Source organism: Myodes glareolus, chromosome 2 (genome assembly GCF_982192425.1).
Source record: "Myodes glareolus chromosome 2, mMyoGla1.1, whole genome shotgun sequence".
NCBI lineage: Eukaryota > Metazoa > Chordata > Mammalia > Rodentia > Cricetidae > Myodes > Myodes glareolus.
The window spans coordinates 131,493,217-131,521,156 of record NC_142027.1 but is presented as its reverse complement, the minus strand read 5'-3'; the positions used below and the strand labels follow the sequence as shown (position 1 = coordinate 131,521,156).

Genomic DNA, 27,940 nt, shown 5'->3' with positions numbered 1-27,940 from the left:
CGGTTCAAAGACCCAACAACTGTCTAAGGTTGTAACGGAACATACGTTAAGATAATGAGCCTTTTCCCCTGACATTAACTTCTAGAGAAATATAAAGAGAGTCTCTGCGGTGGATATTTTACGGGTTTCACACGTCATGAGGTCCTCCGTGCCGCTTCTGGTGGTGATGAAGCGCAGTTTTGATCAGGCGGATGCCACGGACAGCCCGATGTTCGCCGGGCTTTGGTGAGCGAAGGAAGACCCGAGAGTCGCGGGCTGCGCAAGATGGCGACTGCGGCCGCATCGTCTGCGTCCGAGCCGGAGGTTGAGCCCCAGGCCGGGCCTGAGGCCGAGGAAGAGGAGGATGAGGCGAAGGCAGCCAGCGTGGAGAGGAAGGTGCTGTCCCGCGCTGTGGCTGCGGAGGCGGCCAAGACCAAGGAGCCAGGGTGGGACCTGCAGCAGGAAGGCGTGAGCGAGAGTGACGGCGATGAGGAGGACGCCATGGCTTCCTCCGCCGAGAGCTCCCCCGGAGAGGACGAGTGGGAGTACGACGAGGAGGAGGAGAAAAACCAGCTGGAGATCGAGCGGCTGGAGGAGCAGGTGGGCTGGGGTGGGCAGCGGACTCCTCTTGGATGCGCAGACCTGGCCCGCCCCCTGGTTCTCCGCGGCATGGAGACCTCTGAGGTCGCCAGCGCGCATTCACCCATCGTGTCTCCTGCGTCCGCCCGGCTTTGCGTGCCCAGTGTTTTGCTTCTGTAGTCCATTGAATTCTTCTCACGGCTGGGACGGAAGTAGCGTTAGTCAGGTTTCACTGCGGGAAACAGAGGCTCGTGGAAGGGGCTCTTACACAAGGTTGAAAGTGTTTCTTGTTTTAAACCGAATTCAGGACGTCTATTTTTCTGAAATTTTCAGTTTGTGTTTGTATGCATTGCACGCACAAGGTTGTCTCCTACTATATGCATTCCGGAGATTGAACTCTGGTCGTCAGGTTTGGCCGCAAGTGCCTTTACCATGGCTGTCCTGGAACTGGTGTTGTAAACCAGGCTGGCTTCGAACTCACAGAGATCCGCCTGCTTTTGTCTCCCAAGTGCTGGAATTAAAGGCGTGCACCACCATGCCAGGCTGAATTTTTTTTTTTTAAACATCTCCTCCCCTTTTTTGCGTTAGGGTCTTTCAGAAATAGCCTTGACTGTCCTGCCCTTTCCTCCTGAGTGCTGGTAGTAAATTGCGTGCGCCGTCACAGTTCTGGAATCTAGGACCATGGCACATACGCTTTATTGAGATGGAAGGTTGCTCAGGAAGGTTGCAGACATCTGCCCTGCGGTCACACAGTCTCTCAGGAGATGGGTGCCTTGGCACTCTACAGTTTGGGCTGTTTCGTGCCAGCATACCGAGATGCTATTATTTACAGGCTTTCTGGTTTAAAATTTGTCAGCGGGAACGTTTCCAGACGTTCAAGTTTCAGTGTGGCATCCGTCATCTGTGCAGCCTTTAGAAGGGTTTGTTTGTTTTTGTAGCCTAGTCCCCGTACAGTAGCCCCCTTCTCTCTCTCCCAGCCTGGGGCACCTTTCAGCTTCGTTTCTGTGGGTTTAACTGCTTCAGAAACTTCATATATAAAAGGCAAAGTTGATCTGTGTGTGTTACACTCTTGCTAGTCTTGTTCATTGTTTCTAAGGATTTGTAGATTAATCTTGGTTTACTATGCAGTCTTGGCCTGTGTATGGTTGTCACCTTTTCCTTCCCTTATGTCGTTAATTTCTTTTCCTTGGCTGTTTGAGCTTTAGACTCAACTATCTGGGCAACTGGTGTGGTTTTAGAAGGTTCTGGGTGCGTGCCCACTAGGGATCACTAGGGAGCAGGCTCACAGGCTAGGCTATGTCTTCCTTCTCTTGCTTTGGTAATTAAAAATTTTAAATCATGATTGGGTGGTTATATCAGACACTTTCTACATCACTGTTTTCCCCTTTATCTGCTAAGTGGAAATTACACTGATTGATTTTCTGCTTCAAAACCCCCTTTCCACTTCAGATTGTGCTTGGCACAGTATGCGTTGGTCCCTTCCCTTTGCTGGGCAGTGCTCGGCTGGATATGGGTGTTTCGCCCTGACTTAGCCCTGTGCTGTAAGGATGGGCTAGGGAGAAAGCTGCACAAGCCCTCGTGCAGGGGTGGCAGTGGCAGTGCTGTCTCCTGTGGGAAAAGGACAAAGGGCTGGGGCGTGGAGGTGGAGGCTGAGTGCTGGGTGTTGCCTGTGTGCAGCCAGCTATAGAAAGGCTTTCTTCCTCCCTCCACCCCCTTTCCTCCCTAGATCTGTTATATATACAGGTGTATCCCTGCAGGCCAGAACAGGACACCAGATCTCATTACAGACGGTTGTGAGCCACCTTGTGGTTGTTGGGAATTGAACTCAGGACCTCTGGAAGGGCAGCAGTGCTCTTAACTTCTGAGGTATCTATCTCTCCAGGCCCCCCACACCTTTTCTGACAAACATTTGATGGTGTGTCTGTGTTAGCTGTGGAATGCCGCAGGTTTCAACGTGCATGTCCTTGGTGGTGGTGTTGAACACTCTTCTTGTTTGCTGTCTGTATGTCCTCAGGAAAGTGTTTTGTCATTGTTTTCTTTTCCTTTTTTTAAAAATTTTTTGGGATAGAATCTCTTATGTAGACACAGCTGACCTAGAACTCTCTGTGTAGATCAGGCTGGCCTCAAACTCACAGAGACTTGCCTGCCTCTGCCTGAGTGCTGGGGTGCACTACTACATCTGAGTAATTGTTTTCTCCTTGAAATAGTATTTCTGAAAGTAGCCATGGCTGGCCTTGAACTCAGTCTCCCCACACCTGCCCTTGCGGTGCTGGGGCTGCACTGTGCCTGACTTGTGGTGCTCAGTGGAGCGGCTTCCACTGAACTGACCTAACTCCAGTGGAGGCTGTTTTTCTTCCCCATTCCCCCTCGTAACTACTGTTTTGGGGTCAGATAGTCTTAATTGTATGTTTCTTCCTTACATGACTTAGAACCCCAAGGAGACGGCTCCTCCATGTGATAACCTATGTCTCTGCTCCATTCTTTTAGGGTGGGTGTACTGAAGCTATTCTTATACGCATCCTTTGTGTAGATGTGTTAAGAGTTAAAAATATTTCCAACGGGGCTGGAGAGATGGCTCAGTGGTTAAGAGCATTGCCTGCTCTTCCAAAGGTCATGAGTTCAATTCCCGGCAACCACATGGTGGCTCACAACCATCTGTAATGAGGTGCCTTCTTCTGGCCTGCAGAATATTGTATACATAATAAATAAATAAAAAAAATATTTCCAACGTTTAGCTCGAAAGGTTTAACTTGAAAGTGTAAAAATGAGCCTTTATATACAGAGCCACACCAAGTGCAGCTCATTGCTGGTCCCGGTGGCAGCAAGGTCTGCATTCCAGAGTAGGAGGCTGGTGGCAGGACTAACCAGAATGCACCAGCGCTTCTCAAAAACCAGTCACAGGAGTCTGGAGAGAGGGCTCAATGGTGAAGAGCACTTGACAGAGGACCGGAGCTTGGTTGCCAGCACACAGGTCAGGTGCTCACAACCACCTGTAACTTCAGCTGGAGGTGGCCTCTTAGGACAACTGATGTCACTTACCCCCATGCATACATAATTAAAGAAAATATTAAAAATGGAAAACAACCAAAAAACTATGAACATGGTGGTGTCAGTTAAGAATCAGCGCAGGCTGAGGCAGTGGTGGTGCACGCTTTTAATCCCAACCCTTGGGAGGCAGAAGCAGGTGGATCTCAGTGAGTTCGAGGCCATCCTGATCTACAGAGTGAGTTCCAGGACAGGCTCCAAAGCTACACAGAGAAACCCTGTCTTGAAAACCAGAAAACAAAAAGAGTCAGCCCAGGTGCTAGTGACTGGTCTGTTGTACCCTCTGTCTTATTGTTCAGGAGTTGATTTGTAGGTATGGGATGTGTGCCAGAGTTGGTAACTGCAGTCATATTATCATGGCTCCTTGCTGTCTTTACTTGTTCAGTAAAATGAAAGAATTCATATGACAGACACACGTGCCGTTTAGAATCCCCATGTACTGTACGGCTGGAGACTAGCAGTGCCCCCACTTTATAGATGGAGAGCAGAGGAGACACTGGCACCTTCCTAAGGATGGTGCTCTGTCTCATTGGAGAGGGCCCACGGGCAGGGAGCTTCCTGTTAGGATGGGAATACTTCTCCCCCACTTCTGTGTGGTGGGGTAGGTCCTGCTTTGCTTACTTGGTGGCCTCCCAGGTCAATACCAGTGGTTTGGGGCAGATGGTGTCTTTTTTTTACTGGAGGTGACAAATGCTGACTTTCCTCTTAGCTGTCTATCAATGGCTATGACTACAACTGCCACGTGGAGCTGATCAGGCTGCTGCGGCTGGAAGGGGAGCTCAACAAAGTGAGGATGGCCCGCCAGAAGATGAGTGAGCTCTTCCCCTTGACTGAAGGTAATGGTGCCGGGAGGATAGTTGAGGTAAAGGACGTAAAGGAAAGCCAGCTATTTCTCATTTCTTCATTGTCTTAGACTGTTTTGTAGGACGTAGTCTGATTGATTGTACACGTTCACACGAGGAATACTGGTTTCTTAGCCCAATACTACGAGAAACATTTCCTTTAATGTAATTTAACTTTACATTCCACAAGTGTGTACTTAGCCTATGCTCATAGTGCCATGGAATTGTAAATTAAAATAAATATTTATTGCTTTAAATCTCTTTAAAATATCTTTATGTATATGGATGCTTTTGCCTGCATGCATATATGTGTGCACCTGGTACACAGGACAGAACAAGGTGCCAGATGCCCTAGAACTGGAGTCCTAGACAGTTGTAAGCCCCTGTGTGGTGCAGGAATCCAACCTGGATCCTGTGAAAGAGCATCCCGTGCTCATAGTTTTAAATGCAAATGTTTCATTTGGGTACAGCAAATGTATGTTTTGTTTGCTTCCACACATTTGCTTCTGAGAAACATACTTGCACTGAGCAACTTTGTGGCTGGGTCTTTGTTCTCATTTGCAACTGATCTTTCAACTCAGAAACCCTGGCCTTGGATGAGTGTTTGTCCCATCTGCTTTTCCCAAAGCACAGCTCAGAGGAACAGAGACCACACTGTACATTTCTAATGAGGTTCTCACAAGCAGACTAAGCAGATCATGGTAACAGCGGAGACCCAGTTTCCCACAGTCAGCTGAGGGTAGCAGTAGTTCTTGCCTCCTGGGGACAGGTGTGTCATGTGCCAGCTGGCTCTGAGTCATCAGATACCTGTTGTCACTCTTAGTGTCTTACAAAATTGACAGACAGATTGGGTGGGGATGTGGGCGAGTGCTGTGCAAAGGAGGGAGTGGTTGACATGTGCTGCCTTCCTCTGTCTGGAAGCGCAGTCTGTGTGCCCTGCTTAGGCTTTGAGAACTGGGTCTCTAGGGACCTGGGAGCAGGTGCGGGTGTGTGCTGAGGTGTGCTGTCATCTCTAGAACTCTGGCTGGAGTGGCTGCATGATGAGATCAGCATGGCCATGGACGGCCTGGACCGCGAGCATGTGTACGAGCTCTTCGAGAGAGCTGTGAAGGACTACATCTGTGAGTACCGGGCTGGGTGTGGGCTGTGCCAGATCCTTACTGCCTTGTGCTGCATTGTCAGCTGTTGCCAGGGAGTTCAGTTTTGGTTTCTTTGTGATATCTTAGTGCTTAGAGGTTTTTGGGCTTAAGACAAAATTGGAGAAACATTTATAGGAAGAGAGTAGATGCCTCACTTGGCATCTGTCTGGCAAGGAGGACTTACACAGGATTTCTAGGCACTTAGAGTTTAGCTCATATCTCTTGATTGAAACAGACTCTGACTCTGTAGCCCAGGCTAGCTTTCAGTTGGTGACCCTTCTGCTTCCACCTCCTGAGTGCTGGGACTAAGGCATAAATGTCTGTCCCTCTGTGTCCTTTTTGTTGTTATTGCTCTTAGGCAGGGATTCATCATATAGCTCAGACTGGCTCTGCTTCACCTTCCTGACATGGTTGGTGTACAGGTGCATGTCACCACATCCTTGTCATCGTGAGTCGCAAGCCAGCCTGGGCTACACAGTGAGTTCAAGGGTAGCTTAGATTATAGAGTGAGACACCCCCCCCCCCCATCTCAAAGACTAAAAAAGATTCTGAAGTAATTTTCTTTGCACAGACTCTTTTCCCAGTTTTAGACAACATGTTCTTGAAAAGAGCATTAAAACACTTTGAGCTGAATGGGGCTGTTCTCCTGTAGTCCCAGTACTCAGGAGTTGGGAGCAGGTGGATCAAGGGTAGCCTAGGGTACGTAGTGAGAGACTCTCCTGGGACACATGAAGTGTTGTCTCAATAAACAAACAAACCCATGAGAACAGTTCTTGGGTGTAGCCTCATGATGACAGAAAAAGAACGGTTCTGCTAACAGAGGCTGTGTAGCACGAATACTAAAACCCAGAGACAGAAATTGGGGTTCAATCTGAAAACCAGAAAAGCCCAGCAGCCAAGCCACTAGAGAAGTCTTACCTCTACCAAGACTGGGTGACCATAAATAAGCAGACAGAGCCTCTCCTCCCATTTTATATTCCCTCTAGTGCTGGAATTAAAGGCATGTGACTCCCTAGGACTGGAATTAAAAGTGTGAATCACTACCACCTGGATTTGTTTCTGCTTTGGTCTTGTGTAGCCCAGGGTGACCTTGATCTCACAGAGACCCAGCCGACTGTTCTAAATCCTGTGAAGGTGTGTGCCACTGCTGCCTGACATCTAGTGACTTTAGCTTTGCCTCTGGTCTTTGGGCAAGATTTATTTGTCAAAATACAAATAATATACCAGTATAAGGCTGTAACCATGTGCCCTCATACGTGTGGTCCTTCTACCCCTGCTTCTCCTGTACTGGGGTTACAGGTGTCATCACTACACCCATCAAGGTAGGCTCATTGATTGTCACAAATATACCACTCTATGGGGAGAGGTTGGTATTAGAAGACTCCACATGTCAAGAACTCAAATCAAAGCTGGGTGGTGGTGGTGCACACCTTTAATTCCGGCACTTGGGAGGGAGGCAGAGGCAGGGATCCCTGTGAGTTCGAGGCCAGCCACGCCTACAAGAGCTAGTTTCAGGACAGCCAGGGCTGTTACTCAGAGAAACCCTGTCTTGAAAAACCAAAATAAAAGCCCTCAAAACAAAGAGTGGACTTCTAATGACAGGGTCAGTGCTTTTGCTTCTGTTCTTTCCCTTTGGCCTGAAGACCTACAAGACTAGGGTCAACAAGTAAAACTCTAGGATCTGAAATTTTTGGACAAGTGACTCAGGTTTATAACTACAGTCATTTAAGTATGTTAGTGGGTTTCTTCCTTCATACCTCCCCTCCCCCCACCCCATCTGTCTGTCTTTTCCTGGGATCAAACCCAGGGCCTTGCATGACTCCACACTCTACCTGTTCTGATTTAACTTAGTTACATATTTGTCCCTTGTGTGCTGTCTGTGCAGTCAGATCTCTGTACTGTACTTAGTGGGGCACAAAGATAGCTCTTCTGGGGTTTCAGCCTTGTGGGAAACTGGGGCAGTTGTTGGCAATGGTCTTTTTGCACAAATGAGCACCTTTTGGTGGGCGTGTGTTTTGTTATCACTGGGTGATGCTGGGGCCTGTTATGAGCTGAACTTAGAGATTGTGTTTCCTTTTCAGGTCCAAACATTTGGCTAGAGTATGGCCAGTACTCGGTTGGTGGCATTGGTCAGAAAGGTGGCCTCGAGAAGGTTCGCTCAGTGTTTGAAAGAGCCCTTTCGTCTGTTGGCTTACACATGACGAAAGGCCTGGCCATCTGGGAGGCTTACCGGGAGTTTGAAAGTGCCATCATGGAAGCTGCTCGGGTGAGTGCCAGGTCTCTGACCCAAACTTGCAAAAAGTATTATTTTGAAACAAACGTCCAACAGTCTAACAGCCCATCCACCTTTGCCAGTCTGTAAAGGGATGGACTGTAACAAACAAAGTCAGCAGTCTCTGGCAGAGGGAGTGATTTCCTTGACTTGGATGTAGTTGACTTCCTTTTCCCATGTATGCATGTTTGTGTCTGTTTATGTGCGTGCATATTGTGTGCGTGTGTCTTTGTATCGTGTTTGATGTGACCAAGGGGAGGTTTCAGACAGATGGATAGACAGCTGTCCTCTCTGTGAGACCCGCTGTGGTGACGATTGGAGCCTGGTGGGTCACCACAGGCCATGCATTTCTGATCTGGAAATCAGGAATCCAGAATGCCTCACCTTCAAACTGTTTGAGCACTGACTGACACCAGTGGGGAATTTAGCTTGTGAACTCGTGTGACAATGTGTCACAGCTAAAGCATTGTACAGAGTGACTGTCAGGTTGGTGTACAAGGCACTCTTGCTAGACTGGGCTCCTGCATGCCCAGGCTGGGCACCACATTTTGTTGATGCCTATTCTAGAGTCTGGGGAAAGGATGGTGGGTGAAGCGTTCCTGTGTGGGCAGAGTCACTTCAGTGCCTTCCTAGTCATTCCCTGTTCTCAGTTTGCAGAGGGCCGTGACAGCGAGTGCAGAGTGAAGCCAGAGCCTGTGTTCTGCATTGTCTGTTCTCTCTAGACAGAGGCCCAGGCTGGCTCTCAGCACCTCCTGCTGCCTCTGCCTCCCCACCCTGCCTCACTTTCCAAACACTCTTCTGTTTTGTCTCTATTGTTACTTTACCACACTGTGATTCCCCGGGAGTCACTAAGCTGCCCCCCCCACCCCGCCACGTGCTACCGTCCAGATCCTTTCCCAGCCTTCCATCTTGGCCTCAGCAGGTCCCACGGCTGTGACCCTCAAGTGCTCTGCTGTGTGACACTTAGGCTCTGCACCTTGTAGTCCTTTGGGTTTCTTTCTTTTTGCATTTTTATTGTGTGCATGTGTGGTATATGTGTGTCACAGCTGCATGTGTGGTATATGTGTGTCACAGCTGCATGTGTGGTATATGTGTGTCACAGCTGCATGTGGGGGTCAGAGGACAACTTGGGAGTTGGTTTTCTTCTACCTTGTCAACCTAGGGATTGAACTCAGGTTGTCAGGCTTGCTGGCAAACACCCTTCACCTGCTGAGCCATGTCACTGACCCCAACAATATGATGATATCTCCTGTATAAGACATCGTAGACTCTTTTTTTTTAAATGTCTTTCTGAAATAGAAGGAACCAATTCCTGTCCTTTACCACCAATTTGCTTCTTTAGCCCATAGCTGCCTTCCTTTCCCCTTCTGACTGGGAACAAACCTTTGATTCACAGCTGGAGAAAGTCCACAGCCTCTTCCGGCGACAGCTGGCGATCCCACTGTATGGTAAGAGAAGCAGACTTGTCAGTAACCCGCGTTCTGTACTCTGCTAGTGCCATTGCCCATGTCCTTCCCCAGTGTCCTGCGGGGCAGGCAGGGCAGGCATTCTCCTTCTGACTGGAAAAGTCTGTTAGGCGTTGTTAGTGCTAAGACTTGTGAGAGGCAGAGGCAGGGGAGGGACACTGTTTCCTGGAGCTCAGCTGCCACCTCTCCCTATCTCCCTACTTTTCAGACATGTTGAAAAAGGGGGACAAGAGCACAGCCCTCCATTTTCTGGTCATTGTTGGCCAAGAATCCCATAGCTGGTCTGTCTCTGCATTTCAGGGGTTTTGTGTCACCTCCTCAGTGATTTGGTTGAGGAGTTAATTATAGGCATTCAAGTCTCAATTTCTGGAGCTTTGCTTAAGTCTCCTGTGGGTGAGCTCATTTTGGAAAGGCTTCAGCAGGGGGTTTGGGCAGTGCCAGGAGGGCTTTTCCTGTGTGTGGGTTGGCATTGCCTTGTCTATTTGCAGGCCTTGCTCAGAACCTTGGGGCAACTGCTTGAGCACCCTTGATCTCCTCTTCCTTCCTGGCTCCCTGGGCTGCTGTTGTCAGCCAGGCTGCTCTGCCCTTAGGGTCCTTCACCTGCACTGAGGATTACAGTGGGACACACCATGGGATGTGGGTGGGATTGCAGGAGCCTGCTGTGCAGCACGTGACCAGCATGTGATCATGGTCTCGTGGACCGAGGAGCTGGTAGGGTTGTCTGGCCTGTTGTTTTGACATGTCCTGAGGCCAAGTGTGGGCTTACAGAACTGGAAATCAGAGCAGAGAGATGGATGTGGGATGGGTGGGTGGCATTGGAGTCTTCTGGCTTTTTTTTATGTTGGTAAAACTCAGTGACATAACACATGGGCTGAATCGATCTTTCCATAGATATGGAGGCCACCTTTGCAGAGTATGAAGAGTGGTCAGAAGACCCCATACCAGAACCTGTACTTCAGAGCTATCAGAAGGCACTCGAGCAGCTGGAAAAATACAAGCCCTACGAGGAAGCGCTGGTGAGTGCTCTGCTCCTCGGGGAGCCTTCCCGCAAGCCTGTCTCATCCATAATGCACATTAACAGTCTCTTTAGTTTGTCTTACTATGCAATACGCAGAGCATATAAATGTCCTGACAAAGTGAACGTCCATGTACCCACCACCCAGGTTGAGAACTAGAGCATTGCAGTGCCCTTCTCCGATTGCCTCTTCCTCTCTCTCCCTTGAGGTAATCACTTTGATGACTTTTGTGATAATAATTCTTCCTCCCCTTTTGATAGCTGTTCTCCTGTGAATGTACCCATAATATATCTTTTGATCTTGCTTGTTGAACATGGTGTGGTGATTAGGCTGTGTTTCCTTCCCTAGTGTGTATGTGGGTTTGGCTTATGTCATAAAGGTTGTATGTGTGTCTGTACACACAGAGGAGGGAACTCACTGACCACAGTGCTTCGCTACAGGTATCCCTGGGTGCCTGTGCCTGTAACTGCGCCAGTTGATTTTGACATTGTTGAGTTTCCCTTGATTGCTAATGGCAGTGCGTTTGCTCATGTTAGCTGGCCATGTGGTTCATTTTGTGAAGTTTTCAGTGTTAGAAGTTGCAAATTTTTGTTTTTTCCTAGTGCTTCTTGGAAGGCCTGACTTTTGATCCTTCCTCACGACATCTTTTTGCTTTTAAACTACTGTCTTTATTAGCGCTGATTTCATCTTGAAGCTTTAATCTGAAACTTCCTGTTTGGGTTTTCATTCAGTGGTAGCGGGTAGTAATGATCAGAGTTTGTGGAGAGCCATTTGTGGCCCTGATTATGACAAGTGTGTCCCTTGCCGCAGTACAGGGCCACAGCGTGACTAGGAGTCTGCTGCGGCTCTGCCGCTGCCTGCTTGTGCTGTCATAGCACTGACTGTGGCACTCTTCACAGCCCGTTTCCCAAGGGGGCTTGGCTTCTTTCAGCTGTTGGCATGTCCGTCAGACCTACACTCAGCTTGTCAGTTCTGTTAAATGTTTGATTGCTCTTGCATAGATGTGTGGGTCAGTTTGAGGGAGTTCCTGTCTCCTGGCACGTGACCCTGCAGATCTCCTCCGAGGCTGTGAGGAGAGCACCCTGGGAGAGCACCCACTGACCGATTTCTTTTTAAAGACTGGTTTTCTAGTTGTGTTTCCCGATGTCTAAGAATACAGTTGGTATCTCACATTACTGGTTTCCTTTTCATCCATTGCATTTGCTCACGCGGGAGTGCTGGTCTCTGTCTAGTTTATGTTAGCATGTTATTTGTAGGTGACATTTACCACACTTTTTCTCTCTCTTATTGGTTTGACCCTTCAGACACCTTGCTTACACTGTCTTAGTTGTGGCCCACCAGCACTGGTGGCAGTGTCTCAGACAGTCTGTGCATGCTGTTTTCTTTGCTTTGTGTTTCTTTTATCTTAGCTCTTAGTTGAGTGTGTGCTGTCTCTGCACCCACGATTCACTGGCAGCAAATTTTCTCCATTTTGTACCCAACAGACTCTGTCTTTGTTTTCCTTTTTGACAGCTGTTTTTCTCAGGCTATAGCATTGCACTGATATGATGTTCTTGGCAACAGAACACATCTCTGTCTCTTGTCTTCTATTGTCATAGACAGCTCAGCTGTCTGTCACAGACTTGCTTCTTGGAAGGTAATTGTTACTGTCAGATTTTAATCTCTCATTGGTTTGATTTGATGTCCTGTGATCTCATTACCTTAGGTGGGGCCGGCTGCCCTGTCTTTTTTGAGCTTCTTTAGGCTTCTTGATTCTGTTTTCAACATCTTTTTAAGTACAGTGAGGAAGAGGCCAAACCGTGAGAGTTAGGCTGTGCCAGTTTTTTTTTTAAATTTATTTATTTATTATGTATACAACATTCTGCCTCCATGTATGCCAACATGCCAGAAGAGGGCGCCAGTTCTCATTACAGATGGTTGTGAGCCACCATGTGGTTGCTGGGAATTGAACTCAGGACCTCTGGAAAATAAGCTAGTGCTCTTAACCTCTGAGCCATCTTTCCAGCCCAGGCTGTGCCAGTTTTGAACTGAGCTCTGCCACTTACTAGCTCTGCTTCTTGGTAAGTGCTGAGCTTCCCTGTGCTTCAGTTTCCCTGGTGTAAGATGGGGACAGTACTGGGATCAGATTGCTACAGCCAGCAGAGGCTTGACCCGGCATAGGCATTCTGCCTTCACTGGAGTTTGTCCTCTGTGCCTGTTTCTGCCATGACAGACTGGCCGCTGGGCAGCTCTTGTCATTTCAGTGGCACACTGTCTAGATAACCAAGTCAGCGTCATTACACCCGGCTGCTGTGTGTAGAACCTGGTCCCTTTCTCTCTCTCTCTGCCATCTGTAATGGTGTGTGTGCACTTGAGTTGACAAAGCTGTCTGTCCACTGTGGCCATCAGCAGAGGGTGGCCGAAGAGAAGATAGGCTGACAGAGGGTTAAGAGGGTTCTGTCGTGTATTGTGTTGGTGACAGCCTGACCCCCTCTGTCTTTGGCCTGCACCTGTGTTCTTCTGCTCATGTTTTGAGTGTGAGCCCTTGACTACCCACTCTAGGATGGTCATTAGCTGTGCTGTTCTGTGTCTGGTCACGAGTGCTTGTGAAAAAGGGTTTGATCCTGGTGGTAGGGGCCTGGTCTACAGAGGCTCCCAGTGCTCTTAGGAGACAGATCTGTCCTTTTCATGGTCGGTTCGGAGCAAGAAGATGTGACTGTCATCCTGGGTTAGCTGCTCTTGCCAATGCTGAATTATTTGAAGATGCTTTCTGAGAGTGCCAAGCATTCAAATTTAACAAGTGTGACTTTCCTGTGCCACAGTTGCAAGCAGAGGCCCCCAGGCTGGCGGAATACCAAGCGTACATCGATTTTGAGATGAAAATTGGGGATCCTGCTCGTATTCAGTTGATCTTTGAGCGTGCCCTGGTGGAGAACTGCCTGGTCCCAGACTTATGGATCCGCTACAGTCGGTACCTAGTAAGATACGTGCTCCAGTTCTGTGTCTGTCAAGGTAGAGCCTTCCTAAGGAGGTGGCTGGGAGCGACATGCTGTCCCTCTCTGCATTGTCTCCTTCTGTCTCCCCCTTCCTTGCTTTTGATGCTGTTTTAAACTTATTGCCAGCTCTAGAATTTGTGATCTTCTTACTGAAAACTATAACAGACTCACTTTTCATGTTATTTCATTATGGAAAAATTTTAGACGTGAAAGAGATGGTTAAAGTGAAGCCTCCCTTACACACCACACTGCTGACCTTCGGGGCAGTCGTAAGCCTGTGTGGTCTGCTTTCTGGCTGACTTTGTTGTAGCTTTCTCTGCTGTCCCCATCTCTGTTGTACTTCACTGCTACCTCAGCATGTACATGAAACGTCCTTCTGTGTGAAGGCCCTGGTGAAGTTCACACATCAGGGTTGTGTCTGGGCCGTTTAGGACCACCAGCTCCTCTGCCCTGCCCATCTTGCGCTCCCCTGGTGATTTCTTCCTTGAAGAAGCCAGACCACAACATTCTTTTATTTATGTTTTTGTCTTCATTTCTTTTGAGACAGATCAATATGTAGCACAAGCTGGCTTCAAATGTGTGAATCTCCTGCCTCAGCCTTATAGTTGTTTTGTGTGTGTGTGTTGTTTTCCTCTTGGGCCCGTCACCCAGTGCCCAAATAAATACAGAGACTTATTGTTATTTATGAATGCACAACCTTAGCTTGGCTTGTTTCTAGCCAACTTTTCTAACTGAAATTATCCTGTTTCTCTTTATGTTTTGCCTCTGAGAGTTTTACTTTTCCTTATTCTATATATCTTTCTTTCCTTCTTACTCTGTGGCTGGCTGTGTGGCTGGATGGCTGACCCCTGGTGTCCTCCACTCCTCCTTTTCTCAATTCTCCCTCTTCTCTTGAGCCTAGATTTCTCTTCTTATTTACTCTCTATGCATGCCAGCCCTGCCTATTTCTCTCCCCTCTGCCTCGCTGTTCACCATTCAGATCTGATCAGTCAGGTGTTTTAGGCAGGCAAATTAGCACAGCTCTACGGAGTTAAACAAATGCAACATAAAAGAATGCAACATAACTCTGCATCATTAAACTAACAACGCAGCCTCCTGAGTGCTGAGATGACAGGCATATCTTGTACATTCCTAGCTTCACAAAGACATTTCAAAGGAATCTCTTCCATCAGTTGGCTGTGCTGGGAGTGTTTCTCTGATGGTCATTAGTCACCTCTGTCACCCATGACCAGCTATCTAAGGGAAGAGGCTAATGGGATGCTGTCCTTGATGGTGTGTGGCTGCAGTGATGATGGCGTGGGGCTGCGGTGATGATGGCGTGGGGCTGCGGTGATGGTGTGGGGCTGTGGTGATGATGGCGTGGGGCTGCGGTGATGGTGTGGGGCTGTGGTGATGATGGCGTGGGGCTGCGGTGATGGTGTGGGGCTGCGGTGATGATGGCATGGGGCTGCGGTGATGGTGTGGGGCTGTGGTGATGATGGCGTGGGGCTGCGGTGATGGCGTGGGGCTGCGGTGATGGCATGGGGCTGCGGTGATGGTGTGGGGCTCTGGCCATCAAGGCTCTCGCCTCTCTCACTGACCCACTTGCTCAGCTAGGGCCTGCCTCCCCCAAGTTTCACAACCTCCCAAAATAGTGCCAGCACCTGGTACTGAGTTTTGGGCCATTAGCCTGTGGGGGGAGTTTCCATGAGTCGCCATTACTGAGGAAGTCTTACAATTCTGTCCTCTCACCCTGGGATTCTTTGTCACAGGATCGGCAGCTGAAAGTAAAGGATTTGGTTTTATCTGTACACAGCCGTGCTGTGAGGAACTGCCCGTGGACAGTTGCCCTGTGGAGTCGGTACCTCTTGGCCATGGAGAGACATGGAGTGGACCATCAAATGATTTCTGGTATGAACATTTGTGCAGGAGAAATTCTAAGCTACCTTTTTGGAAGTTTCTTTTCTGCAGCTCGCTGTGGAGCCTAAGCTTGCTGGGATGACAGGCATGAACCACCGTGCCTGGGAGCTCTAGTCTTTTATCCCAAATGAGCAAGAGAGCTGTGGCAGTCTTCAGCCAGCGCCCCAGGGCTTGTCTTGTAGTGGCAGATGCTGTGTGGCTTCTTGGCGCTTTAGCCTCTAATACTCAGTGAATTTCTTAGAAGTCATGGTCTGTCTTGTCCGACCCGGACTCTCACTTTGGTGGAGTCCCTTCTAGAGCACAGTGCTGGAGGGGACCCCCGCAAACACTGTGTCTTTACCTTCCTAGAGAACGGTGCTGGAGGGGAGCGCCGCAAACACTGCGTCTGTACTTTTCCTTGTATGTGGTGCTGGGATAGACATTCATTTATAAATGCATGAATCACACATTTATGAGTTCTGATGGCTTTATTTCTTTTTGAACTGTCTAGTGAATGCTGTGGTTTTCTCCATTGCAGCAACCTTTGAGAATGCTCTGAGTGCCGGCTTTATCCAGGCCACTGACTATGTGGAGATTTGGCAAGTGTACCTAGACTACCTGAGGAGAAGGGTTGACTTCAGACAAGGTAGAGTGTGGGCCTCCTCAGAACTGGATTTGGTCATCATGTCCCCCCACCTCTCTCGTGTGTGTGTGCGTGCGTGGCCACAGATGAGCCTTGGGTTCTGTTTTTTAGGATCCACTGATTCTAGGATCTCATGGTTGACCCTAAGCTTAAGTTTTTTTTTAAAAAAAATACTTATTTATTTATTTATTAATTATGTATACAGTATTCTGTCTGCTTGTATGGCTACAGGCCATAAGAGGGCACCAGACATCATTACAGATAGTTGTGAGCTACCATGTGGTTGCTGGGAATTGAACTCTGGACCTTTGGAAGAGCAGACAGTGCTCTTAACCACTGAGCCATCTCTCCAGCCCCCTGAGCTTAAGTTTTGCTGGTGTGGCCGTGATCACAAGAGACCCACTTGTCCCACCTCCCCAGCAGTGGCATGTGTCACCTCAGTGGCTTTTATAACTCTTTGTTAGTTTGTTTTTGAGACAGGGTTTCTCTGTGTAGCCCTGGCTGTCCTGGAACTCACTCTGTAGGCTGACCTCGAACTCACAGAGCTTCGCCTGTCTCTGCCTCCTGAGTGCTGGGATTAAAAGCATGTGCTACCTACCAGTGCTTGGCTTCACTGGCTTTTTACTTTTTTTTTTGCAAGCACATTATCATTGTGCCATATTACTTTTTTGGCGGGGGGTGGGGAGTTGTTTTTCTATAATTTTGAAACCTGTTCAGGAACTAGCTCTTGTAGACCAGTCTGGCTTCAAATTTACAGAGATCCATGCCTCTGCCTTTCGAGTGCTGGGATTAAAGGTGTGTGTCACCACTGCCTGGCTCTGTACTTTTTCTTAACACATCTTTGGAGGAGTTACATCCCTGTTCTTCAAGCACATTGAGACCTGCCATTAGTAACATTTTTTTCCACCTTAAGTCCAGTGTGGAATGAAAAGCTGACAGTCCTTGTGTTTGCTCTGGTGCCTGGCAGCTGTGGTAGCCTCTCACTTTTTGGGTCTGGCCTTTGTGAGCCCTGCTACGTTTCTTTCTGTTGCTGTAGTGAATGCCCTGACAAGCGCCCAGGGGAGAAGGCACAGGCCAGCACGTTGGGGACTCAGGGCTGAGGAACTTAGAGCAGCCACCACAGGACATCCACAGTGAGAAGAGGGGAGAGCACATAGCCCAGGACCCAGTAGGGACGGCACCACCCAGCTTGGGAGGGCCTTCCCACCTCACCAGATGCCACTGAGCTCATCCATCACAGACAGGCCCAGGGGTCCATTTCCCTCTGATTGTAGGTTCCGTGGAGATGAAAATGACCACCACAACCCCAAATCTTTTTTCCAGTAAGACTACCATGTTCTTTTAGATCTGTTCACTGGATCCCTGCTCCAAACCAGAGGTCAGCTAGAAAAAACCTACACTTTGCCAGACTGTTTCACACAGCCCCTGTGCTACCTGCCTGTCCCTCCTGGGCATGCCTGTGTTTCTCTCTGCCACCACTCCTTCCAGTTGTTTATTATTGTGAAAGGAAGTGTGACTGAGGTTCCTGTGTCCATAGTGGGTCTTGGTGGTTGTGGTGGCTTCATGGAGTTCCTCTACCTTCCCCAACAGACTCTAGCAAGGAGCTGGAAGAGCTGCGGGCCATGTTCACACGTGCTCTGGAGTACCTGCAGCAGGAGGTTGAGGAGCGTAAGTTGCCAGCCTGCTGTCTGCCCAGTTACCTTGTTTGTTCTTGTTGCCAAACCTCTTCCAGCCGGGGGCGCTTGCTTTATGTCCTTCCTAATTGTTCCCATTTCATTCTGGAAGGTTTCAATGAGAGCGGAGATCCAAGTTGCATGATCATGCAGAGTTGGGCTCGAGTTGAGGTGAGCATCTTCACAGACCTGCCATGCCCTCCTTTGAAGGCTTTGGTTAAGTGCTTCGTTTGGCATTCATGGAAATTGGGGTGTGGTCTAGGCGGTGAAGGTTTCGTGTTTACCTGGTATGCTGTGCTTGGTTTGCTTTTCTGGTGAAGATATTCCCAGCCCTAGCTGTGTAGCAGCAGTGCCTTGACGCTGACTCTTGGCCTGTTCAGCTCCTCAGTCCTTCCCTCACTGCTAATGAGGGTGTACTGAGTGCCTGCTGTTGGCCAGTGCTCTGCGGGTGCTGTGAATGAGCTGGACTCGGCGTTCTTAAGGCTTTAACTGTGTCCAGCTGTCCAGCTGAGCCAGGAACACTGAGCAGAGTGAGGAAGTCCCTCTTCACCAGCTGATAGAATTATACAATTCCAATCTTGTTCTGTAACAGGAGTTGGGTAATTCTGTACAAGACTCTTACTGAATTCTGAAGGATGAGAAGCAGGCTCTGTACTTAGGTGATGTTACTAGTCTAAATTACTTGTCTTTGAAGTAGTTGAACTGGCATTTGCTACTGGATCAGTATCTTCCTTTGTAATGCACTCCAAGTAAACATTTGTAGTCAAGTTTATGTAAAAAGGGAAACGCCTTTGCAAGAGCTGTCTGCAAGAACTTTTGTCTTTACTCGGGGTACACAGGGCCTCTCTGTGCTGCAGGTTTTATCCGAGCTTTGGCTTTGTGCAGACCTGTGAGGCTCACTATGCAGAGAGCCGGGAGCCAGGCTTCAGACTTGTTACTGCTTGAGGGAGGCCTGGGGCCTTCAGGATCTGTGGAACACAGTCATGGGCCAAGAAGGAGTGTTTTAGGCATACCTGTGTGGATATTGCTGTGAGAGGGTTCTGGACTCGTCCTAGGTGATCTTGTTAATGTATTTTAGGCTCGCCTGTGCAATAACATGCAGAAAGCTCGAGAACTCTGGGACAGCATTATGACCAGAGGAAATGCCAAGTATGCCAACATGTGGCTGGAGTATTACAACCTGGAAAGGTGAGTGACCCAGGGTAGCTGACATCTGTACCCATTCTTGGCTGAGCTGACTTGTGCCTGCTCTTTGGGGTGGGTGCCCTCCTGCCTCCTTTAGCAGGGCCTGTGCCTTGCAAGCCTTGAGAACCAGAGTTTAGTGTGTGAGTTTACGGGGGCGGGCGCTCCTCTAGCCATTAAGTCCTTCTAAGCTGTTTGCATTTTTGTTTTGAATTTTGAATGTGCCTAATTGGACTCTTGGCGGGGGGTGTTTTTTTTTAAAATTATATTTTGTATAGGAAAGCTCAAAGCACTAAGAGAAAAGAAAACCATCAGATTAGCTAGCAGCCGCTGTCTAGACTTAGTGTTGTTCATGATTTAGGGTGGGCTCCTTCATGATATGTTTGTAGTGTGTCTGCACTCTGACCATTCTAGGTTATTGAATTCAGTAAACTGCATCCATTGGGAAGATAAAAAACATGACCTTGCCTTTCCTCTTTCCCTTCCAAGATTGAGACTGCATAGCCCAAATTGGCCTTGAGCGCTCAGGGTGATTCACCCTAAGATGTCAGGCATGAGCTATACGGCAGCTGTCTTGACTAGCTGTTTGATTCAGTGCATATTGAAAATCCCCAATATTTCTTCTTTCTTTTTCTTTTTTTGGCGGCGGTGGCGGGGTGTTGGTGGTGGTGGTGGTGGTGTTCAGATGGGGTTCTCTGTGTCGTTTTGGAGCCTGTCCAAGACTCGCGAGTTCCTGTCCAGAACTCGCTCTGTTAGACCAGACTGGCTTCGAACTCATTGAGATCCGCCTACCTCTGCCTCCCAAGTGCTGGAATCTCTGTGAGTTCAAGGCCAACCTGGTCTACAGAGTTCCAGGACAACCAGAGCTACTTAGAGAAACCCTGTCTCAAATAAACAAAACAAACAATGGGTGGGCGTTTGCCTGAATGTTCACCTGTGCATTACAATTGTGCTTGGGGCCCTCAGGCCTGAGAGGGAGCTGGAGTGAAGTCCTTTTGAGTTGGGACTCTAACCTGGGTCCTCTGATAAACCATTGAGCTGTCTATCTAAACCTGAGCCTGACGTTTTGGCAAATGTATTTATTATAGTTACCCCTCTGCTGTGCTGTAGTTTTTATTGCAGGGTAAAAAGAAACTGGCCTTGCAGAGATGGGTGGAAAGGGAGAGCCTCAAAGCTTTTCAGATGAGGTTGCTTTCAAGACAGCAAAACTCAACAGGGCCAGATGACATGTGGTGTCTGGAACCATGCCACCGAGTTCTTTGGTTTACAGTATCTGTTTTTCTGCCCCTTGGCTTGATAGACCCTAGGCCTGATGTTGTAATTTTGTGATGTCAATATTTTCCAGTAAGTACCATCCTTCAGTGTGCACAGGAGCTCCTGCGCATTTGCTGTGTTGTCACACAGCACTAGAGAGGCATGTGCTTGCTTTGTCCTGAGTCTCCATTGCTTTTCTATCATCCATGTAATCACCAGCGCTGTGGCAAAGAACATTTGGGTACCCTGTACAAAGTGTTCTCACTCTGAAGACCTCCTGAGGCCTTGGGTGTGCGGATCATAGCCAAAGAACCACTGCCCTGAAGGTTTTGAGTGTGCTGATATATCCATCCATTTATTTATTCATACATACATACATGTAACCGGAGAGGGGAATCCCACATCACATACATACATACATGCCAGTGTAGTTAGCATATTTTAACATGTTAGAATAAAACCTGACTCAGAGCATGGAGTTAAACCATCTGGGTTTCGGGTGTACAGAGCCACCCTCTGGTGGACTGCAGAGACTTTGAGGAACTAGGTCAAGGTGCATTCAGTTGATGCATGGTTCCCTCTCGTGTTCTCAGAAGGTCTGCTTAGAGGCTCTTGTCTGAGCTGCATTTCCTGGTGCATCTTCCTGGCCAAGGGAAAGCGTGTATAGAAAAAGGTCTCCTCTTGCAATTGCAGAAGCTTGTGGCAGGAGAGAAAGGCCCCGTGCTCCTGAAAGCCGCTGTCTCCTCTGCAGTCAGGCCTCTTCTGCCCCAGCAGCAGCCTGTTCACAGTCTTTACCGTGGGCCTTCATGATGCCTGTTTGTTCTCTGCTCTAGGGCACATGGTGACACGCAGCACTGTCGGAAGGCTCTGCACCGAGCTGTCCAGTGCACAAGTGACTACCCTGAGCATGTCTGTGAAGTGTTGCTCACCATGGAGAGGACAGAAGGTGGGACCCTGCCTCTGCTTCTGGCTTAGAGTCTGGTCCTTTGGGTAGTAGTCTTCAGTGAAATATGTGGCCTGTAAGGACAGATTGGCTGCTTGTGTGGGGGTGGGCCTCAGTGTGCAGTCACAGGATGGGCTTTGGCATACTTCTGGCCGGCCTCATTGGTTAGGATCAGTGTTAGTCCTCACCACAACCAGATGGGACAGATGCTCTGTGGCCAGGAGGATCATATATGAGAACTGCTATTTTGGCAATGCCGGCACTGTGAAGGCACTTGGAGAGGCAGGGCTCAGCATGCTCTTTGGTCCTTTGTGGAGTTTTAGATCCTTGGTGTTGGTATTAAACCATAGTAGTAGAGCTTGGGGAGACAGTGTGGATTTTTCCATGGGCATCTATCTGGATTGGGATGTGAGCCTGAAGCCAGCAGATGAGATTCAACAGAGCTGCTGGCATGGGGAATAGCTCCCTTGGCTCTTGGGAGTTTCATGTGCCCTCTGCTTTGAAATGTTTTATAGTCTTTACCATTGAGAGCCTGTAAAAGTTGGCTTTTTGTTTTTAAGTCTCTCTTTGGAAGGAGGAGGGATCCATAGCAACACAGAAGGATTATTGGAATTACAGAGTGGCAGCCTGGTGACTTGCATTGTCGTAAAGCAAGAGTGACTGCAGTTCTTGTGACAGGAGCTCTCTGCTCTGGGGCAGTGGCATCAGGGAACAGCTCAGAATTGAGGGGTCAAAAAGCTCTATTCTTCTTTCTGTCCAGGAACCTTGGAAGATTGGGATGTGGCCATTCAGAAAACCGAAACTCGCTTGGCTCGCGTGAATGAACAGAGGCTGAAGGTGACAGTGATGCTTCTGAGGCTTTGGGACTGCACCACTCACCCCATTTGTTTGCATGAATGCCTGTGCGCCGATTGTGGGCAGTCCCCATAGTGGTCAGAAGAGGGTGTCAGATCCCCTGGTTCTGGACTGTCTGTTGTGAGCAGCCTTATGGGTGCTGGGAATTGAACCTGGGCCCTCTGGAAGAGCAGCTGGTGCTCTTAACCATAGAGCCGTCATCTCTCCTGGCCCTTCCTAAGATGCTGACTAAACAGCATCTGGGTCAGTATTTACATTTACCGCTTGCCGTCTGTAGGCTCACTTAAAACGTCCAGCTTAACAGGGATTGACTGTACTAGATCCGATAGAGTAGCCTTGGGCTTGTGGGGCCTCGTGCTTGGGAGCTGTTGGCACTTAATGGCTACTGGAGAAGGAGCTTCAGTTTCCTTCTAGGGTACAGCCTGGGATAGATTGCCACCCTCCCCCACTGGTTAGACTCAATGGTTTAACAGAAAGAAAGAGCGAATGAAGTGGAGGGAGATTTAGTGGCCAGCATCTGAGAAGAGTCGGGGGGGGTTATGTGAGGATTTGATTAAAATGCATTGTATATATGGATGAAATTCTTGAAGAATAATTTTTTTTAAGGAGCCACGATAGGCCTGAGTGGAACATGAGCATTTCTGGCTTTCTTATGACCTGTTAGGGATTTTCTAAGTTGGAGGTGGAAAACCCATCCTGACTGTGGGTAGCATCATTTCATGGCCTGGGCTCTGAAATGAAAGGAAGGAAGCGAGCTGAGCATGGCATGTGGGCATTCCTTTTCTTGTCTGTGGTGGCACTAGCTGCTTGATGATCCTGCCCCCACCTCTATACCACAGTAGACCTGTGAACAGCCTGCAGCTGTGAACTCATTCTCCCCTCTGTGGCTTTTGTCAGGCCACTCTGCCCCAGCAGCAGGAATGGGTTTTTTCCTTGCTGTGTTATGATTGAAGCTATTGAAAGTATATGAGTTATGAGTTTCCTCTTTACCGTGTTCATATGATCTTGTGTTGTACGAAGAGGTTGGTCCCCTGCCACCCTCTTTAAGGTCTTGTCTCCTCACAAGCCAGCCAGCTAGCCTAACAAGGCATCCAGGAATGACCTGCCCTTTTTTCTAGGCTGCAGAGAAGGAAGCAGCTCTTGTGCAGCAGGAAGAAGAAAGGGCTGAACAGCGGAAGAAGGTGCGGGCTGAGAAGAAAGCTCTGAAAAAGAAGAAAAAGACTCACGGTGCAGGCAAACGCAAGGCGGATGAGGAGGAGGAGAGAGAGTGGGGCGAGGAGGAGGAGGAGGAAGGTAACGCTAACCTAACCAAGGCCTGCACATGCAGTACATAGAACATGTCTTAGCTGTCCAGAAATGGTCTTGATTTCCTCGGGGCGCGCACACTGATGTGCAGCTGTGCTGCCCTGACACAGTCAGGATTCATGCCATTAAATCACCTGTTCACCGTCTACATTTCTCTCAGTAGTGACTCTGTGGTAAAGTCCCAATTGAAAATCAGTGTTCTGTATAGTTGCTCTGTGTTGCTTCTTAAGGAAATGGTAGAGGCTGTCCAGGCCCAGCCCATGTCTGCTGGGGGAATGCAGAAGGCTCTGGCCATTTGAAAGAGTTAGAAACATCCTTTGTACCAGTATTCTGTTCTCCCTGGGTCATGTGGGAATTGTAAGAGAGGAACTCTGGGACTCCTGACTTTGTGTGCAGTTATGACTGGACAGTGGAGATTTATGTTCTTGCTTCCAGTTGGCATAGCTAGTGCCTTTGCTGGAGTGTAAATTGGGCCTGCACATTGTGGGGCCTGGTGGCCGTCTCTGTTGTACCCAGTGCAGTTTGTTTGTGTTGGGATGTGCTTGATGCAGAATGTGTTAGCTGCCTCTGCTTCTCTCTTGAATGCCTGCAGAGCAGCCTTCCAAACGTAGAAGGGTGGAGAATAGCCTGGCCTCTGGAGTGGCCTCTGCCATGGAGGAAGAAGCGGATTCCTCTGGGAAATGTGTAACGATAGACGTTGCTCCTCCATCCAAGCAGAAGGAGAAGGCAGCTTCCCTCAAGCTCGACATGCCCAAGGTGGCTCATGACAGCAGTAAGGACAGTGTCACCGTCTTTGTCAGCAACCTGCCCTACAGCATGGATGAGCCAGAGGTGAAGCTCAGGCCACTCTTTGAGGTCTGCGGGGAGGTGGTCCAGATCAGGCCGGTCTTCAGCAACCGTGGGGACTTCCGGGGCTATTGCTATGTGGAGTTTAAAGAAGAGAAGTCAGCCCGGCAGGCTCTGGACCTGGACAGGAAGACTGTAGAAGGAAGGCCAATGTTTGTCTCCCCTTGTGTGGATAAGAGCAAAAACCCTGATTTTAAGGTATGTTTTGGGGAAAAGGGTTCCTTTAAGGGGGGCTGCCAGATGGATGGTGCTCAGTGCCTGAGCCCTTCCTACCATGTACAAGGCTTGTTAAGGAGCCCGTGTGTCAGGCTTTTGGGCTCAACTGCTCTGAGCCTCCTCTTGGTTTGGTGGTGGATATGCTTAGTGTGTGGAAAGATGACTGCTTTCCCACAGTTGCTCAAGGGCAACTCCACCTGTGCTCAGGGCATGGCTGTTTTTCTGATCATTTTACAGAGATGGTGTGTCTGGTGGTTTTGTTATTTAGGTCTCTGAGACCAGGTTTGGCTCAGGGCCATCTGACTGGGACGGACACATATGCTGGGGTGTGCTTTCCTGAACCATGAGCTTTGCCTCTCCAGGTGTTCAGATACAGCACCACTCTAGAGAAACACAAGCTTTTTATCTCGGGCCTGCCCTTCTCCTGCACCAAAGAGGAACTCGAGGACATTTGTAAGGCTCATGGCACTGTGAAGGACCTCAGGCTGGTTACCAACAGGGCTGGCAAGCCAAAGGTCAGTGGGGTACAGGCAGACTTTGAGTTTCTTGCTGAGGAGTGATCAGCATGGGCTTCCCTGCCCTCCTCTTCTCCCCTCTGTCCTGTTAGACCTTTTGGTGACACATTTGGGTTCATCTTTGAAGCCCTGACTCCACCCACATTGGAGACTTAGAAAGTATGGTGGGCAGAAGAGGCCAAAGGATAGTGACCGTGTCGGGTCTTGTTTGTGTCTAGCTCACCTCTTGCTGGGCTTACATGGTTTCCTTCTTTGGGGTAAGCACAGAGAGGCTTTTCAAGCTTCCTTCCAGTCAGTGATGGCCACAGGGCAAATGGTTAGACTGGGGGTAAATCTGTAGCATTAGGCGACATTAGGGAGGTCACTGCTAATGGGTGCCCGCTTACCACAGCTGCTGTCCTGAAGGAAGCCAAGTCCTTGACATCTGATCCAGCTGTGGATTTTATCCTTCAGGGCCTGGCCTATGTGGAGTATGAAAACGAGTCACAGGCATCACAGGCCGTGATGAAGATGGATGGCATGACCATCAAAGAGAATGTCATTAAGGTAGCAATCAGCAATCCCCCTCAACGGAAAGTTCCAGAGAAGCCAGAAGTGAGGACAGCACCGGGGGCCCCGATGGTACCCCGACAGATGTATGGAGCGTAAGTGTCTGCTACTGTTTTGTGCAGATCTGTCCTGGCCAGTGCTGAAGGGGGTGAGGGTGTCACAGCTGGAGGCCGTGGAGTTGGGTCAGAAAACCAGGACCTGATGCTCTGAGTGGTCCTTGGTGTCACAGGCCTAGCAAGTGTCACTTGTGCATAGCAAGTCTATAAAGGGAAGCGGCCCTGGTGGCAGTGGGGATGGAATCCAGGGCCTTCTGAGTGTCAGGCAAGTATTAGGTTCCTAGTGCTGTGATAAAGAAAGGGTTTATTTGGCTCCCCACCTGCCGTCAGTCTATTGTCGGGAACCTAAGGCAGGGCCCTGGAGGCAGAGGCTGTGGAGGAATACAGAAAGTTACTGCTTCCTCTCCATACCCTGCTCAGCCTGCTTTCTTTCTTTTCCTTTCTCTTGTTATAAAGTGATTTTATTAAATTGAGTTAAACATAGTGTAGGTCAAATAATATTTTCTGAAGATAACAATTATGGACTTTAAAGCTTCAGAAGTGTTAGTTGTATCCCCCAGCAACAGCATCTTTCAGCTGTGTAGAAAGATAGTACTCTAGGACTAGCTGGAAATGGTTTAGTCCCGTGTCCTCATTCTGTGAGGAAACTAGACCTGACGATTAAGCGATTTGCCCAAGCTTACATGCCTAATAGTAATAAAGCTAGAAATCAAACCAGTTTTTCCTAAAACTAAAATTCTATTGATAATATTTCAACTGGCCCTCTATCAACTAAAAGTCTTATCGGCCTGCTTTTTTAAGAATTTGTTTTGTTATTTACATTTATTTTATGTGTTATGAGTATCTTACCTGGTTGTATGTCTATGCACCACATGTGTGCAATGCCCACAGAGGCCAGAAGAGGGCACCAGACCCCAGGAACTTCCTTATGGGTGCTGGGAATTGAACCTGGGTCATCTGTTAGACATGCTCCTAACCCCTGAGCCATCTCTCCAGCCCCTCATACTGCTTGCCTGCCTGCTTTCTTTCATTTTTAATATTGATATATTTCCTTATTTTTATGTGTATGGGTGTTTTACCTGCATGAATGTCTGTCTTCATGTGTGTGTAGTACCTGTAGAGACCAGAAGAAGGCATTAGAACTGGAATTGTAGTTTTTTTGTGAGCCACTGCATAAGTGCTGGAATCAAACCCCAGTCCCGGAAGAACAGCTCTTACCTGCTGAGCCATCTCTCAGACCACGAAGAGCCTGGCATTGTCAGCTCCTTCTGTCCAGCACAGCAGCACAGTTTCTATGGGATGACAGCCGCCACTGCAGCCTGCTATGCGTGTGGCTCCAGTTCTGTCGTGAGCATGGATCAGTGACAAAGGCAACATGCATATATAGTGCCTCACCTCACCTCAGCTGGGTGCCCGTGACCCCAGCTCTGCAGAAGGCTAAGGCCCTGTCTCAAAATTTTGTCAAAAGCTAAGAATGGGGGGCTGGAGAGATGGTTCAGTGGTTAAGAGCACTGCCTGCTCTTCCAAAGGTCCTGAGTTCAATTCCCGGCAACCAGTTTGTCACCTGTGACTTAGCATAGGGTGCTCCATGTCAGTGCCCTAGAGGAGGCTGCTTATTCAAGTGTTCCTCACTTCTGACTAGAATCCAGGTGAAGGGTGTCTAGTGATTCCCGTGCTTTCTCTTCCTGGTGTGAGGTTAGAGCTCAGCCTGATCAGTCATTGGTTCAATAATCCCAGCTGTCTCACAGTCCAGTTGGGGCTATGAATCTGTGCTTCCAAAGGGTCATTGTGTTTGCTCTTCCTAGGCGCGGAAAGGGAAGGACCCAGCTTTCTCTTCTTCCTCGGGCTCTGCAGCGCCATAGTGCTGCTCCTCAGGCTGAGAATGGCCCTGCGGTGGGGCCGACAGTCACCTCCTCTTTGGCCACTGAAGCTCCTAAGATGTCTAATGCTGACTTTGCGAAGTTGCTTCTGAGAAAGTGAAGAGGACTCTGATATATGGGAAATGCCTTACTTACTCCTTCATGCTGGCCAGGAGGCCACCGTGGGCCCTGGAGACAGAGGGGCTGGGCACACCTGTCTCCCACAGATTCTCCTCTCATGTAGACAGGAAGGAAAAGCCTACGTTGAGCATGGTGGCGAGGAGTGTTCCCTCATATTGAGGGCGGAAGCCAACTGCTTTATAGGCTGTTCCCAAGGTACTTCAGCGTCCTAACAAGGGGGGGGCCTCGGCTTTGACGCCCACTTGTCCTGATACTTCACCACCTCTGGCCCGTTTTCTACGAATTCCCCTTTGCCCCCCCCAGCCATGCAGAGCACGAGTACCCATTGCTCTTTAAGCCTAAAAGATAAAATGGAAGATGCTTGTCACTCATCAGATGACCTCTTTAGTAAAGTGCGGGTGGGGACATTGCAGACAATACATTTATTTAATGGGCTTTTGTCCAAAGAGGCTGTTTTGTTTTGTTTTGTTTTTTTTTTTATTATGTATTTGTAATTGACACCTCAGCTGTTTCATGTTCCCTGAAGCGGGATGTCTGTGACATTTGTTCATGTAGGAGCGTGTGTTCCACCTGCTGTGGGCCATTTTCTTTGCCTGGTGACGGGGGGGACCTATGTCCTCTGTCCAGACACTTGTGTCTAAATGCTATGTCGAGCGCATAGTTGACTTCCCCCACTTAGCTTTGTTTATTAAAGTGAAGTTCTCTTATCGAA

At 48.8% G+C, this 27,940-nt stretch overlaps 1 protein-coding gene across 2 annotated transcripts; it reads left to right on the top strand.

Annotated features, from left to right (window-relative positions):
• The first annotated feature begins 237 nt into the window (after positions 1-237).
• Sart3 (spliceosome associated factor 3, U4/U6 recycling protein) lies at positions 238-27,940 on the top strand. Of its 2 annotated transcripts, none has more exons than XM_048450184.3 (19): positions 238-579; positions 4,313-4,439; positions 5,462-5,566; positions 7,666-7,850; positions 9,199-9,304; positions 10,214-10,338; positions 13,140-13,295; positions 15,065-15,203; positions 15,730-15,837; positions 17,425-17,502; positions 17,620-17,678; positions 18,586-18,695; positions 20,777-20,889; positions 21,647-21,723; positions 22,860-23,034; positions 23,639-24,090; positions 24,471-24,623; positions 25,077-25,267; positions 27,034-27,940. In XM_048450184.3, exons 1-19 carry the CDS (start codon positions 265-267, stop codon positions 27,206-27,208), a joined length of 2,949 nt encoding a protein of 982 aa, XP_048306141.2. In that variant the 5' UTR covers positions 238-264; the 3' UTR covers positions 27,209-27,940. The 2 variants fall into 2 exon arrangements, with proteins under 2 accessions (XP_048306141.2, XP_048306150.2); XM_048450193.3 differs by having other exon boundaries at positions 239-579; positions 9,253-9,304.

Excerpts from the sequence above, each read along its gene's own strand:
- Sart3 (XM_048450184.3), top strand. The coding sequence starts at position 265 with ATGGCGACTGCGGCCGCATCGTCTGCGTCCGAGCCGGAGGTTGAGCCC. Across the intron at positions 7,851-9,198 it reads CCATCATGGAAGCTGCTCGG|CCCATAGCTGCCTTCCTTTC; the intron begins GTGAGTGCCAGG and ends TTGCTTCTTTAG. Across the intron at positions 18,696-20,776 it reads GAGTATTACAACCTGGAAAG|GGCACATGGTGACACGCAGC; the intron begins GTGAGTGACCCA and ends TCTCTGCTCTAG.